This window comes from Crinia signifera, chromosome 9, assembly GCF_055691185.1.
Source record: "Crinia signifera chromosome 9, ASM5569118v1, whole genome shotgun sequence".
Classification (NCBI taxonomy): domain Eukaryota; kingdom Metazoa; phylum Chordata; class Amphibia; order Anura; family Myobatrachidae; genus Crinia; species Crinia signifera.
In genome coordinates, this window is record NC_139225.1 from 155,513,584 (window position 1) to 155,528,576 (window position 14,993).

The 14,993-nt window shown below is 43.5% G+C and overlaps 1 protein-coding gene across 1 annotated transcript in view; it reads left to right on the top strand.

Moving 5' to 3' along the window:
* LOC146036361 (protein diaphanous homolog 2-like) overlaps nucleotides 1-11,237 on the top strand; it is a 218,367-nt gene extending 207,130 nt beyond the window's left edge. The window contains exon 4 of the mRNA XM_083160325.1: nucleotides 9,551-11,237. Coding sequence (XP_083016451.1) covers nucleotides 9,551-9,615 — 65 coding nt within the window. The 3' untranslated portion in view covers nucleotides 9,616-11,237. The remainder of the gene's footprint in view (nucleotides 1-9,550) is intronic.
* The last annotated feature ends 3,756 nt before the right edge of the window (nucleotides 11,238-14,993 follow it).

A 14,993-nucleotide genomic window follows, 5' to 3' on the forward strand; every position in this document is an offset into this window, starting at 1 on the left:
TTTACCGCTGTTTGATCCAATGGCTGATGTTAATCTTAACAGCTTGCATCATCCCCAATACATTTATTATCATTTTTTGCTCATTGGCGACAGGAGATACATGCTTATTGCAAGGGGCAATATATATGGCTACTCAGAAACTTTCAGTTAGCTATATATGTTACCAAGTAGGACCTCTAGCATCTATCCACCTATCCAATAGGACCTCTAGTAACTGTCTACCTCAAGGCAGCAGCCATTTTTGAAGGAACATTTTTAGCAGATTCCATTCGGACGGTCAGACCCATTGTAATCTGCAAAGACCATGTCCCCCCCCCCCTACTAACAGTGCCATCTCCCCCAAGCCACCGCATGGGCTGCAGTACCATTGTTACGCCACTGTAGCAGAGTAAGCGGTCAAGGCCCACATGGAATCATAGCCACTCCTTTAAGACAGGGTGACCAATTCAGCAATGCTAACCATTACACCATTTGTGCTGTCCCTTATCCACAATGATCCCCTAAGGATCAATGATGGGAAACAACTTTGGTTATTTCTGATCAAACGAAAAATATATACGCCCTCAAACTTTCCCATTCCGCAAACCACTAATAAATAAAGCAACAATAAACAATGCCTCGTTCAGTTATCGAAGAGGACTGCAGAAAGCGAGGCGCCCGTGGAGTCATTTCGCCCGTCTCCTACAGCAAACCTCATCCTAGATTGACGTGCCGACACAGAGCCGGGGAATTACATCTGCACATAAAACGCTCAAATTATTATTATTTTTTTGCAGTTTTCTTTGAGGACCAAGTAGGTCAGACCCTCGTCCTTATTGAAATCTACACTTAAAATGCATAAAGAATGAAAGCAAATTCGCAGCGAGTCATCTTCAGTTGTTGTCTTGTGAAGAGAATCCCTGATGTCCTTTATCTCCTGGTTTTTTTATGCATGTGCAACTTCTTATCGAGCTGACCTGGCTTTTCCTGCTGCCTTTGTATCTCCCGGCAGTTTCTCATATCAAGGACTTCGGTTTCAGTATTTGCAGCCCTCCATACATGATGTCCTGTTTTTTCTAAAAACACATATATACTATGCACAGGCGAGGAGGTATTAATATACCTTACTAGGCAGAGCTTGCAGTAAATGCCCCATTCAAGGCAGTCTAGTAAGTAGGGAACAGGGTAATTGTACTGGTAGTGCTCATTTTGGCACCCTGCATCTGAGAAACCCCCTGCAGTTCCTATTCCCTGCCTGTGGTGTCGCTATTTGCTGTGGTGCTTCTATTTAACTTATTACCAGTTTATTATATAGCGCAGCATTTTCCGTTGCGCTGCACAGTTGGAATCAACATTGATAAAACAGACAGAGGAAGGAAGGCCCTGCTTGCAAGCTTACAATCTAGCACAGGTTTGGTCTGTGTATCAGTGCTGAAATACAGACCACACCGAAAAAGTATAGACTTACTTTTCAGAGCGAAGGCTAGAGATTTTATTAGATGCGCCCGCTTGCGAGTCGATTTGTGAGCGCACACAACCACTCGTATGCTAGTGCAGAAATGGCTCAGAATGGGGGGGGGGGGGGTGGGAGTGAAGTTTCTTGGGTGACATTTAATAGGATGCGATTTTTAGTCATTTTAAAATTCGCCATTATCGCACTTTTTAAAATCGCATTTTTGCCGCAAATTCGCATAGTTAATGAGGTGCGTATTCCAGATAAAAAAGTGCGAATGAGTGCGATAATGTGCGAATTTTAATAAGGAAAATGTGCGATATTTTTTTTTTTAAATAAAAAAAAAAAAAACTTTACACATTTTTTAAGACAGGACCATGCACAGATCTCAATGATCTGTGCAGGGTTCTGGGCAATTCGCCTGTCAGAACCTGGTCTACATATGTGGCGAATTTTAGACACATTTTCCCGATTTCGCATCTCATTAAATATTGTATACTTTTCAATGGGAAAACATCTGGATGCGAGTTCCGGCGCGACTAAAAATCGCACTTTCAGAATGTGCAATTTCGCGGCAAAATCTGAGGTATCATGAAATATGCGAATTCGGAAAAAAGTGCGATTTCGCCCGTTTTTGGCGAAAAATCACTTTCGCATCCTATTAAATGTCACAAATGACTATTTATCTTATTTAGTTTGCACTGGTTTTCTTCCTGCAGATCAGCCATTGTCTTACATTAGCGCATCCTCCCATTACCTTCCCATACAGATGGTAATCAGCCGAGGGCTGTCAGGTTTAGATTAACTCTGGATTTGAAGAAACCGACATTTAGAAGAAATAAAACTGTGTATGAAATAATGGCATTAACAGCATCAATTGCATACCAAGACAACCAGCAGATATAACTCGCCTCCCACACATATCACATCCGAGTGTAACTTGTATCACAGTAGAGGAATAAAATATTCCCCACAGACCGCTGCAGCACGTACGCTGTCATCCTGGCTGCAATTATTCGCCTCAGATTCCGGGGCATGTTTGCCTGCTTCAATGTACACAGAACAATATACACAATTTATAAATGCTGCGGTGTCGTGCGTTTGATACGGGAATGTGCTTCATTGTCTCTTTTATCCATCATTGTAAAAGTGAGATTGAATCTCAAAGTAATACGACAGACGCACATTCTGGAATAAAGCTTCTGGCAACTGGCGCGTACTTTATATAATGGTGCAGAAAAAGATGCTGTAATTCAACGCCGAGCAGTTTGGGTCCGGGCACGGATAAATGTAGTGGGCAGTTCAAGGGTTAAAAAGGTCATCAATCACAATGGGTGCAGTGCGGGGTCAGACCTGACTGCATCAGATTAAGGTGCAAGGCGCAGCGAGCCTTGTGAGGGCAACGTGGTAGACTAATTGGGGTCCACATGACCAGGTGTCGACATTGACACCAAAAAAAAAAGTGTCATCTCTTGCCTGATGTCTACCTTTTCGTCAATGCTGACCTAGTGGGTGTTGACCAATTGACTGCTGAGCTATTTCCTGTCGAAACTTTGAACCAAAACCCCCCCCCCCCCCCCAAAAAAAAATCTGGACAGATCAAGCAGTGGTTGGGCGATCTGGGATAATGGGGGTATTGGGTGTGGGCTATTAGATAGATCAACAGTCAATAAGTAGATCACAAGACAGGGTCAAAAAGGTTGACATGGGAAAGGTCAATAGGGTCTAAATGTAGATACATGAAAAAGGTTAACATAGTTTCACCTTTTTTTAAAAACTGTCGACATGGACCCCCAATTAGTGTAACGTGAACACCATGCTTCAAACGCGGTGCCTCACGTATATTCTCTCTGTATGACAAAGTAAATCATGAAAAACTCATGTCGAACTGTCCGTGTCTACGGTTTTCATGTTGACATTTTAAACCTGCATTTCGCTGTTTTGGGGAAGACCTTTTGACTATCTACTCTAGACACTGTAGATCTATCAATCCGAACCAGGGGTCTGGTGGATAGAGGTCATAACAGCATACTTGTCTACTTTTGAAAATTAGTTTCAGGAGAATTATAGTTGGTAATAGAATTTTGTAAAGCGCCCATTGAGGGGGTGTGCCATGCTCCTCCCAAAGGGCGTGTCTAGTTCCATATATGTAGAGATTGTGAAAAGAGATTGTGAACGCAGCAACCTAGAAGCGTGGGTGTGTACTGCTACATCTGAGAGGAATTCTTATACAATGTCTTATATCCAAATGTAGATGATCCCCAAAGCAGTTAGTAAGAGTTACTATACTTGGTAAAGTGCTGGGAAATGGCGCTGATGATTCAATGTAAATGTATCTATCTCTCATTTCTTTTATCCCCAAAAATGTAACAGTGTATGTGGGCTAGGTGACATGAGGAAGATTGCTAGACTAATGAGGGAGAGGAGGGAGATTGCTGCTATGTCAGGGAGTCTCCTGCAGAATGCAGGAGGGGAGGTAACTATGATGTTACAGTGTAATGTGGGCTAGGTGACATAAGGGAGATTGCTAGACTAATGAGGGAGAGAGGGAGATTGCTGCTATGTCAGAGAGTCTCCTGCAGAATGCAGGAGGGGAGGTAACTATGGTGTAACAGTGTAATGTGGGTTAGGTGACTTGAGGGAGATTGCTAGACTAATGAGGGAGATTGCTGCTATGTCAGGGAGTCTCCTGCAGAATGCAGAAGGGGAGGTAACTATAATGTAACAGTGTAATGTGGGCTAGGTGACATGAGGGAGATTGCTAGACTAATGAGGGAGAGAGGGAGATTGCTGCTATGACAGGGAGTCTCCTGCAGAATGCAGGAGGGGAGGTAACTATGCATAACAGGCGATAATAAGGTGCAGGGCAGTGATGAGACGGCCCCAGCGAATGCTGTTGCGCAGTGGGCAGTACATGCACGGGGAAGTGCCAGTTGCCATAACAGCACATTGAGCATGCTCAGAAGAGGACTAAATAGTGAATGGGCTGCATCCCGACCCTGCCCCTCCCCATCCGAGTTACCCCACTGTGTCTATAGACTGTATACTGGCTGAGGTATTGTATGTATCCTGCAGATAAGACATAAGCTAGCAGCTGCTACAGTAGGTGGCAGTATGCCTTTATTCCTCTCTCCTCTTCCTTCAGAGTTCTCCCAAAGTGTCAGGTTCCACGTTACCATATCCATATTCTCATGTATTATTTAAGTGTACCACACTTTATTAGTAGTCAACAGTTTAACCCCTTCGCGGGCACAGAAGCCTATTACAGCCCATGTGCCCAGTACTCCTCGCAGCCATTCCAACCGCCAAGCGGTTAATAGGGATTATCTGCATAGACTCAGTGTGTCCTTCGTTAGAATTCAATAACCTCCCTGGGGAGAGACTGTAGAAGAGAAGATTGTGTCTTTGGGTCCTGACGGAACATCCAGCCAGTGTTTCATCAGCCGTATAACTCGCAACCGGCCACGATCTTGTAAACAGTCAACACGTTAAGTGATTTCCCATTCACCCAATAAGACTCATTGAAGGAAAAAAAACAAAAACATAACGTTTCATATGGGGAGGGTGGAAAAAGTTTTACTTTTCACCGATTTCCGTGGTTTCTGGGCATAAATCACATATTGTTCTTTCGTTAACGAGCATTAGACACAGACATGAATGCCGGCGTATTTAATGCAGTCTCAAGCTGTGCAAATGTGTATGCTTTTATCTCCAATGTATTTATAGTCACCCGTATGACTCATTGTGCAAAGTGTTATAATTATAGGAAAGAGACTTTTTTGATGCGACGAGCAGACAAAAAGTTCTAGAACTTAAAGGGTAAAGTTCATAAAAGTGTGGTCTGGCTCTCGCTGGCTTCCCGGGCTGCGATGGAAGCGAGCTGCAGATATTAAGATCTTCAGGCAATGTTGAGCAGGGAATTGAAAAAAGAATTGGTTTAGTGCTAGTCCCTCACGCCATCAGACTGGTGACACACTATATATAGAGACAGTGCGGAGGGCCCTGTATAAGGACAGGTCACGCATTCAGCCACTACATATTAGAGATGGGCAAAACGGTTTGCTAACGAGAGCTGGGATCCAGTAGATCAGTCCGTGGAAAGATCCGGATCTTTTGCACAAATCATCAGTTCGCTTTGAAAGAAGGGGTAATTTGATAATAACGAAGCATAATTTGTTTTACAATCATTTTTTGCCATTTTTTTTTTTTTAACATTGAGCTGAACATATAAGAACATACATGTCCGAGCAAAAACACTGTTCGATGGCTGGGTGCAGAATCGCTATCGATGGCAACCATCGATGGCGTCTGCACCGATGGCCATCCCTTGCAGCAGCAGCCTTGTTATTCTTTCTTCCACTTGCAGTAGCAGCACTGAACTCAGTCTCCATATTCAGTACATCTCAGCTGCCACAGGTGGCAGTGCTGAGCTCACGCAAATGCATTGTAATGGAAAACGAAACTGAAAGTAAAAGAACGACGGTTCACCTTTTTGGGATCGGCGACTCGCTCACTCTTTTATGGGATCCGTCCAAAAGACCCACTTCTTTCGCAAACGACCCATCTCTACTACATATTATTGCTCTGCAGCATTGCTCTCGCCACGGCTTGCCAGTTATTAATAGGCTGCTGACACATATTGGTCAGGGGGGCGGATGGGATATAAAAGTCTAAATGACATTTACATAATTGCCGTTTCCTGCTACACATAGGCCGCACTGCTCTGGACCGGCGTAAGCATTTCTGCGGAATATAACCACCACGCTAGACTACATATATCCCAGCACTAGCATGGGAGGCGATGTTTACACTTACAGATCCCCTCACAGGCGGCTGCATGGACGAAACGATGGTAGTTAACCAACAAATGATCCCCCCCCCCATCTCAGCTAAAAGTCAGTCTAGACTGATTTATCCTGGCCAGAGATGGACAAATTCAGGGTGGGTGCTGATGCCATGTGACGCCAGCCTGCGTGTGCAGGGGAATGCCCATTAAAAACACTATGCGTGCCCCTGCCCGCCCCTCCTGGTGCAAACGGCCCGGCATATGCAAACTCCCACCATCGGGGACGGGCTGAATCGCCCCCATTATACTCAGATCGGATTGTTTGATCAGTGCCCCTATTTGTGCTGTATATATTTGGTGTATCAATGTATCTTTCGTGTATTGTGTTTTGGGCGGGTTTATAGTAATGTGTGCTTACTAAAGCTTCTAAAAAGAAAAAAAGTGGTGCAGTTGCCCATAGCAACCAATCTGATTCTGTCTGTCTATCATTTCTATATTACATCCTATAAAATGAGACAGATTCGGATTGTACCTTCATGTAGTTTTAGGTCCTTAAAGTCATATCCTTTAAATCGTACGACCCTAGGGGGGGGGGGGGGGGGGGGAGTGTGACGGCACTTACCCGGCTTGGGGCCGAGTCCGCCCAACGCCACGCTGCAGCCGTTCATTCCCGGGTGCGCTGTGACTTGCGGCCATCTTTAAAGCGGTCAAAACTGCGGCCGGCCGTGCCCATATTTAGTTTGGGCAGGCAGGAGACGGTCGCTGCAGCTGCTAACAGCTGTGGTAGTGCGGTCTGCGGCCCAGCCAGGAGTGACCAAGGATTCGCGCCCACCTTTTTATTTATATTTACATCCATTTTAAAAATTGCGTTTATGGAAGAAAGCTGCGTCCTTCTGACACTTGCGTGAATTACAGCTGACAAGAACGTGGAAGAAATGGGAATGTTTTATCCTCCTAACCACAGTCTACTGTATTTATCGCCGAGACATCTCATTCTGCAAGCAAAAGTCTTAGTAAATTTAGTTTTTACATCCATCCCAGAAAATTAAAAGCAATGAGGGAAACCACTAAGCTTATATGGAGAAAAGCTGCGAACAACTTCTTGGATATTTTACTGAATAAAAATGGGCTAGATATGGTTTTTTTTTTCTGGTTCACTCGCAAAGGCAAATTCACTCAGATGGACAAAACCATATGCACAGCAGGTGGGGCAGATGTAACATGTGCAAAGAGAGGTAGATTTGGGCGAGTTTCTGTGCAGGGTAAATGCTGTCTGCTTTATTTTTACGCTGCAATATTAGATATCAGTTTGAAGTACACCCCCCACCCAAATCTTACTCTCTCTGTTACATCTGCCCCACCTGCAGTGCATATGGTTTTGCCCATCTGAGAGTGAATTTGCCTTTGCCAGTGAACCAAAATAACTCCCGGGGTGTAACAGAGGGCGAAGCAATGTCCCTGCCTGTTCCTAGACGCTTATTAAGCTCTTGTTACACCCTAATACATGATAATAAAGGGAATCAATTATTTGTAGGGGAACAATAGGGGTGGCAGTTGACAAAAAAGGTGATGGGAACTCTTCAGCTAAATGGATTACAGGAAGCAGATGAGACTTTAATGAAACAATATTTTAAGTAAGATTCAGCCGCTGGAAAAACACTTCATTTTTTATCACAGAAAAATGTTTAATTAATCTGTATGTACCCCGAGGAGACCAATCTATTTTTAATGCAAGTTACTTTGGAAAATGCAGTGATGATTTACGCTCGTTCTGTATCAGAAATTATTAGTTAAATCTCTGTATACATCTGTGTAACACATTAGGATGGTTATTAAATGCTGGTTTGACACACATCTCCTGCAGGAGTTTAACAATATACAGCAATAACAACAGGAGTAACAATCACTGCTAAGAAGGGATCAACACGTTTTGTTAGATGCGGGGAATAACTGTGAGCTTGGGGTGGAAATAATTGGCTGACACTGAATTTGCTGCATTTGTGTGGCCTAATCAGGAAAGGAATAGGCTGCAATTTTAGAATACTTGCAAAATTCTACCCCAAACAAAACAGTTTGCAGTATCGTTCCGCAGGGGTGGGGCTTATGATGTAAAGCATGTGAATGGCCTGCAGCACCTTTCACTTGAACCTGACATTTGAAATAACAAGAATTGCTTATTTTGCATTTAAACATATTCAATTGTTTTTTTTTTTTTCACCAGCATTTCAGCTCGATATACCTGGGGCTAGTGAGATAAAATACGCAGCTAAACTTGAACATAATGCACAAAAAAATAGATCATTTGAATACCGCACCACAATCTCCTGTCATTTTGGATGGGAGTTGGAAAGTGACAGGAGATGTGCGTTATTCAATTGATCTATTTTTTTGTGCATATTAGAGTTGTATGAAAATTTACTGTTTTGCACCTGAAATGGTACTTTTTGCATTGTGGATGGGGTTTACAGCTAAACCTAGTGCTTTTGGTTACATCAGACAAAATGGTCTCCCAATTGGAGCAACAATTAAATTGCTCCAATAAGTTCCCATAAATCAATTGAATTGCTTCCTTAGTGACGGAGGTTACTGATTTTTTATTTTTTGACAAAAGTGTCTTTGTTGCAACGCAATGTGACTAGTACGCACCAGGAGACTCTACTGATTAGTTTGATATGTAGTCTGTGTGCGGATGAATCTGTATGCGGAACAGAACTTACCATGAAAACACTACCAGAACCTTCCTATATCAGGTGCGGCAAGATGAGTTATTTGGCACCACTGCAGCAATAGTGTATGCGGGCCCATCTGTATGTGTGCATTATACCTCCCCCCCCCCCCCCATACAATTGTGCAGGAAAATGCAGTATGTAAGGCTACCATGGGCCCAGGCTTTGATTGACTTGCCCCCATTAGTTCTCGCTCACTGAGAAACATACAGGTCTGGCAGCACAAACCAAGGTTACGTTTTCCATTTTTAAAAGCAGATCTAGACTGTTTTCAGCTGCTCAGCTGTCTGCGCGTACGCGTTACCTCCTGTGTTTATACCTTGGGAGGTCATTGAAGTAGCTTTCCACAAAGTGACACACATTCTATACCTTTGCATTTTTTTATTTTTTTTTGTTCCGCTATTGCCAGCTTTTATCACCCCGGTATTCTCTGATCCACACACTCATTTCATGCATCTGACTGTACTCTGAACCCGTTTTGCCTCCCAGATACCTATTTACATATTCCTTCTCATATAGTTTTACAGGCACTTTGAAGAACCGTCGACAAAGTTGTATCCGTGTTTCTGGCACCTCCTAACGTTTTGTCTTCTCTTCATGTTACAGATAATCGGGTACCTGTTCTGGAAAGGTCGCGCTCCAGGCATCATGGGAAAATGCTGGCTACATGAGCCTCCGCCCGCCAAACAGAGGATTCGGCGCCGCACCCGGCTCCGATAAAAAGGAATATTACTGGGCTGGCACCGGACGTCAGCTCAGGCGCCCAGAAAAAAAAAATCAAAACATTGACCATGGAAACAACTTTTTGCTCTATAATATCAGAGGAACGAGATGGATTACGCTACGCTGAGTTGCGTTGCAGAGACTTTAATAATTATATCGGTTAAGAAAGATTTAAATGCCCCACTCTTGTAAACAGTGTTAGCGATGTGCGGTTATATACTGTATGGTAACTTTTTTGTCATTACGTTATGGCAGAAGAGCGGTATACAGATACTTTGAAATGATTATGAACAAGAATTTAGCCGGGACTTTATTATATATATAGGAGGTTTATTTGTAAGAGATATATTAGGAACTATGACTATTATGAGGCACGGAGGTTACTTGTAAACTAATGCCCGGTACACACCAGGACGACCTGCTCACAATCACGCGGAGCGCACGACCCGCTCACGATGTGCACAGTGAGCGGGTACCCATCCGATGGCGAACCGCACCCGGCAGTATGGTCGTTTTCAGATCCTACCTGCTGCAGGTAGGATCTGAATAACGACCGACCCACGGGGCCGCGCATCGGATCGGGATCGAATCAGAACAGGAAAAAAAGGGCCCAATCTACCTACAATCTACATCCAGTCAGTCGGGATTGGATCTAGATTGATGGGATTGGGCCCTTGTCGTTCTGGTGTGTACCCTGTATTAGACACAAACTTCCACATATATATATTTTTGTTAGTCTATAAGCAATTATTGCACAGGTCAGAAGGCTTCCGGCCTCATCCTCACTATAATTGTATTGTGCCACCGGTGAGTTCTAACATTACTATTTAGCACCTGCGCGGAATTACACTATAGTAGCCACAAACATTTAGTTTAGCACTAACGAGAGTCCGGAAGTGAATATGAATTTGCTGTAGAACGTATTCGGACTGATTGATGGGGGCAGATTTTTTTAGATTTCTATGGTTACATATAAAATGAGGCGCTCACACATCTGAGAAGGGGGATCGTTTGCATGCAGGATTCAGATACAGCATTTATTAGGGTGTATCTAGCACACACATTTTTCACAGCTGGTCTCTCTTTTATAGACATGGGCGGAATTCAATTGTTATATTGGGCCAGATCCAGCTAAAGTGACGGGGAAGCAAGGGGAGATATTCAGCTGTCGATGCCATACCAAACACTGCCCCCCGCACCGAGAAGTGTGTACGCCTATACCAGTTGCCCCACCTAGTTCCATTGCTTACGAGGTCACTGGGTACACACATAGTTTAGTGTGTACCCAGCATTGCAGTAGGTGCAAAGATCTATTTTTGCCATTTTGTTTAAACCTGATGCATTTAGCTACTAGAAGAAATGTTACCCCTATGGTTAATAGACTACTAAACTAAGCAACAATTGAATTTCTCTATTTGGCTCCCTCTAGTGGTAACTGTGGGGAAAAACAATTGAATTGAACCCTGAAAATGTCAAAATTAGAATGTACCCACAAGTAGATCCTAAAGGCCCATACACAATATGTATGCCGCCACTGAGTCCGGGCGAGGGGAGAGATGCATCCGCCGCCGCCAAGTCTGGGGGGGAGGGGGTGATGCAGCCACCAAGTCTGGGGGGGGGGGAGAGTTGGTGCGGACGCTGCTCACTAGGCGCCAAGGGGGGGTAGGGATGCTCCCAAATACCCTCCAGTGGCAGATGCCCCCAGTCAAATGCCTAAAGCTGCCTGGTGGTTGTGCCAGCCCTGGGTTTGTGGCCGTCATTGCTCCCCACCATGAAAATTGCTTGGTGTGTATGCACTGAGCGATTTTCGGTCAGTGATTTTCACATAATCGCTCTGCATATACACTGGGCAAAAACGTAATAAGTGTGTGTGTGTGCCTCTTTTTATACAACATTATATCACCTCTTCCCATTAGTGTCAGCAGTCATGACAAACCAATTATCAGATGCCCTCCTGGTGTCTTATGTGGCAATTGGGGATTTAAAATGTCTTGCTGGCAAAGGATTATGGGACAGGCAGCTCCCCAGTTCTGCATTTTTTTGAGTTCACCGGGGTCATCATCAATGACCTCATTGATGAGCCTTAGATTGTTTCTGGGGATGTGAAGGGTAATATAGTAGTCACCAAAGTGTTCAAAACGGCTTCAATTATAAGAATTCTTCTTTTGACCTTTGAAACCATGCGTTACGATGGGGCCTGTAGATCATGTGCCAAAGTGCATGATGTCATAAAAATGCTCCTGAGTGACATCACAACCTAATCTCTCCAGCACTGCGAACACAGACGACCAAAGGTAACCGATTAATCCACAAGTAGCAGCTGCAGGAATTTGTAATTGAATTAAAAAGGAAAGTATTTTCTAATTCTGCACTTACGATATTGTACTTTTTACAAAATTATTTTATAGAGACTTATTACTTATCTTATTGAAGTGTTTATGTAAAATTTTGGAAAATAATTGAATTTATATTGATATGCTAAAAAACTTTTTTTTATTTCACACTCCCTGTCGGAACTTGTATTCTGTATTTCCCTTACGCCGTAATTAACGCTCTTCAAGCCCCGTGCTCCTAACGGAGTATTTAGAGCTACAGTATCATTTTACGGGTAACTATTCTGTATTGTAGAATTGAAAGGACAAGTGTAAGTAAAATACTCTAAAATGAATATTTAACCCTCTCTTTATTGACTGCAATCCTTATATAGTTCTGCCAATGGCGGTCAATGAACTGTCCCCTATAATTAATATACAGTAATTGTGCATCATCCATCTCACACAGGACAAGTCATGGGGTAAATGTAATGGGTGTCGAGTATTTTTAAAGCGGCAATCATTGACTAGGCAAAACCAGGTAGGATTTGCCTTGTCAATGATTGCCGCTTTAAAAATACAGGCATTCTCCCCTTAAGTTCTGCATCCCCAGCGGATGTGTACTGAGTTGGTCTACAGCATCTAGGTAGACAGTCAATAGGTCGACATGCAATATATAGACCAGGAAATGTTGACACATGGAAAGGTAGACATGAATTTTTCACTTTTTTATGGTGTCACCGTTAACACCTATTGTCATGGACCCCCAATTAGTCTAGACAGTTTACCATTCCCAACTGTAAACTACGTGTTCTAAAGTTGGGAACGGTCAAGTATGAAAAAGTTCAAAAACAAAGAAAAAAAATGAGCTGACGTCCAATGCCAGCCCATGTCAGCCTTTTTTTCGACATTTTGTCAATAACCTATTACAAATGTACCTACAGTACACCTTTCAACTGCTTCCTTCTCTCCAGCAAATAGGCCCTGTATACATTTATACATCTACACACATTGCTAATAGGAGGATTATGTTGTTGTATAATAAAAAAAAAAATGGACAAAAGAAATGTTTAACAAGGCTAAACTATAACAAACAAAAACTTTGATGGTTTTACACAAATTATAACTCTGCATGAAAACGCCTGTCCATAGTAATGCTGCACAGCTCCCCTAGCGGCACTGAAACATGTGTTTGCAGAATCCGATGGTTTTCGATTAAGGATTGTGGGTTTTGCCTCTAGGTCAGGTGCAGGAATCCGCTTAATTTTGCAGATCCCACAGCGCTCCAGCTAATGTTGCTACCAGTGTCTGCAAATAGTGTAACATTCAGTTGTTATTTAAATGTATACACTGGTAAACTAAAAGGTGTTTTCCGCTTAAAAAAAAAATCTATTTTTATTACATATATATTCTTCCCCAATAATAGTATCTTGGTGCTGGGTCCCCACTGTACTACTAACAGTGGTGCAAGTAAGATTTTTTTCTTGGTGGTACTGATAGCCTCCACCAAAAATGGGCGTGGCCATGTGTCATGAGGGGGAATGGTCATACAAAGCTAGAGGAGTGACTAAATGACAATAGTAGCATGGCATCAGGAGACAAGGAATGAGAAACTGGGAATGACTGGGGGTGGGTTGGCTCTTGCTTGGGGGAGAGCAGGACAGCTTGAGCTTACAATTGTGGAGCCTGCTCTTCATGCTGTCAGCACCGCTGATGCCTGTCAGTGTGACAGGCTAAATCAGCAGTAGCCGATAGCTGCATCCATCACCAATCATAACGCTGGGTGGGTGGGCTGCGGATGCTTTATATTTAGACTTAAAATAAAAATAGAATTGACAGTGGGTCAGAGGGTAAGTGGTACTGCGTACCTGCAACATATTTCTTACAGGTACTCCGTACCACGCCGTACCCCCTTACTTGCAGCACTGACTACTAAGCAGGCAGCTTTTATTGTCTGGGTATCCCCTTAGCAGAGTTGATCCAAGATGGCGGCCATAACTCTTCAAGTTAGAACTCCTTGTTGTGGACTGGCATCAAAGAAGTATTTTTGGAAAGTACCGATTACGGACACAAAAAAAAAAAAAAAAAACAATTTAATGTTCTTGCCACATAAATGTATATTTTATACCTTGAACAAACTACTGTATACTGTACATTCACATTACAAATCGTAGCGGCAGCTCTTTGCCCTCAGTGCTGACATCACACTGTTCCTACAGTGGACGAGACAATTCGGTGCCTTTAGGATTCCTTCCGTGAGTTTGGGTCGCAGCTCTACAATGTTACACCACAAAAACTACAGTTTGGTGACTATACATAACATACCACTATGCATTCTTCTACTTTGTGTTTATTGACTTGTCCTGATGTATCAGGTGACCATAAAATAAATTGTGACCAAAAGAAAAAAAAAAACATGTGTTTCTCATTTATTTTAATAAAAGGACTCAGCTGATAAAGTGACTAATTGTACAAACATACAACACACACACACACACTATCATTGCCCACTAGGCCCCACTCTGCATGACCGAGGATGTTCACATTCAGGGATGGATTGGGAACTAAAAGTGGAAGATTATGTAGGCATGGCCAGACATGGGCAGCACCCGAGGTATAACATGCTGTGTAGCCATGCCCAGTGGCGTAACTATAAATTTTGCTCCCCCCTGCCAAAAAGTTTGTGGTGCCTCCCCCCCCCCCCTCCAACGTGTTTCCCCAATGTGTGGAGTGATGACGTCACACGCCGAACAGAGAAGCTGAAGCAGGAGAGAGGTAGAGAGACCAGCAGACACTGCTGCTTCCCTTGGTTCCGATGCATCCCAGGCCGCCCCAGTACACCCATGCGCCCGCCCATCCTGTACACAGTAGCCAATAGCCGGCTCTGTATACAGTCAATTGAATCAGTGGGGGGATTTGACGTCTCTGCCATGGCAGCACCCGCGCTGCGGCTGACTCGCCTTCGGTGCTCAGTCAGTGGGCAGTGGCAGGCAGCAGCATGTCAGTGCGTCGAG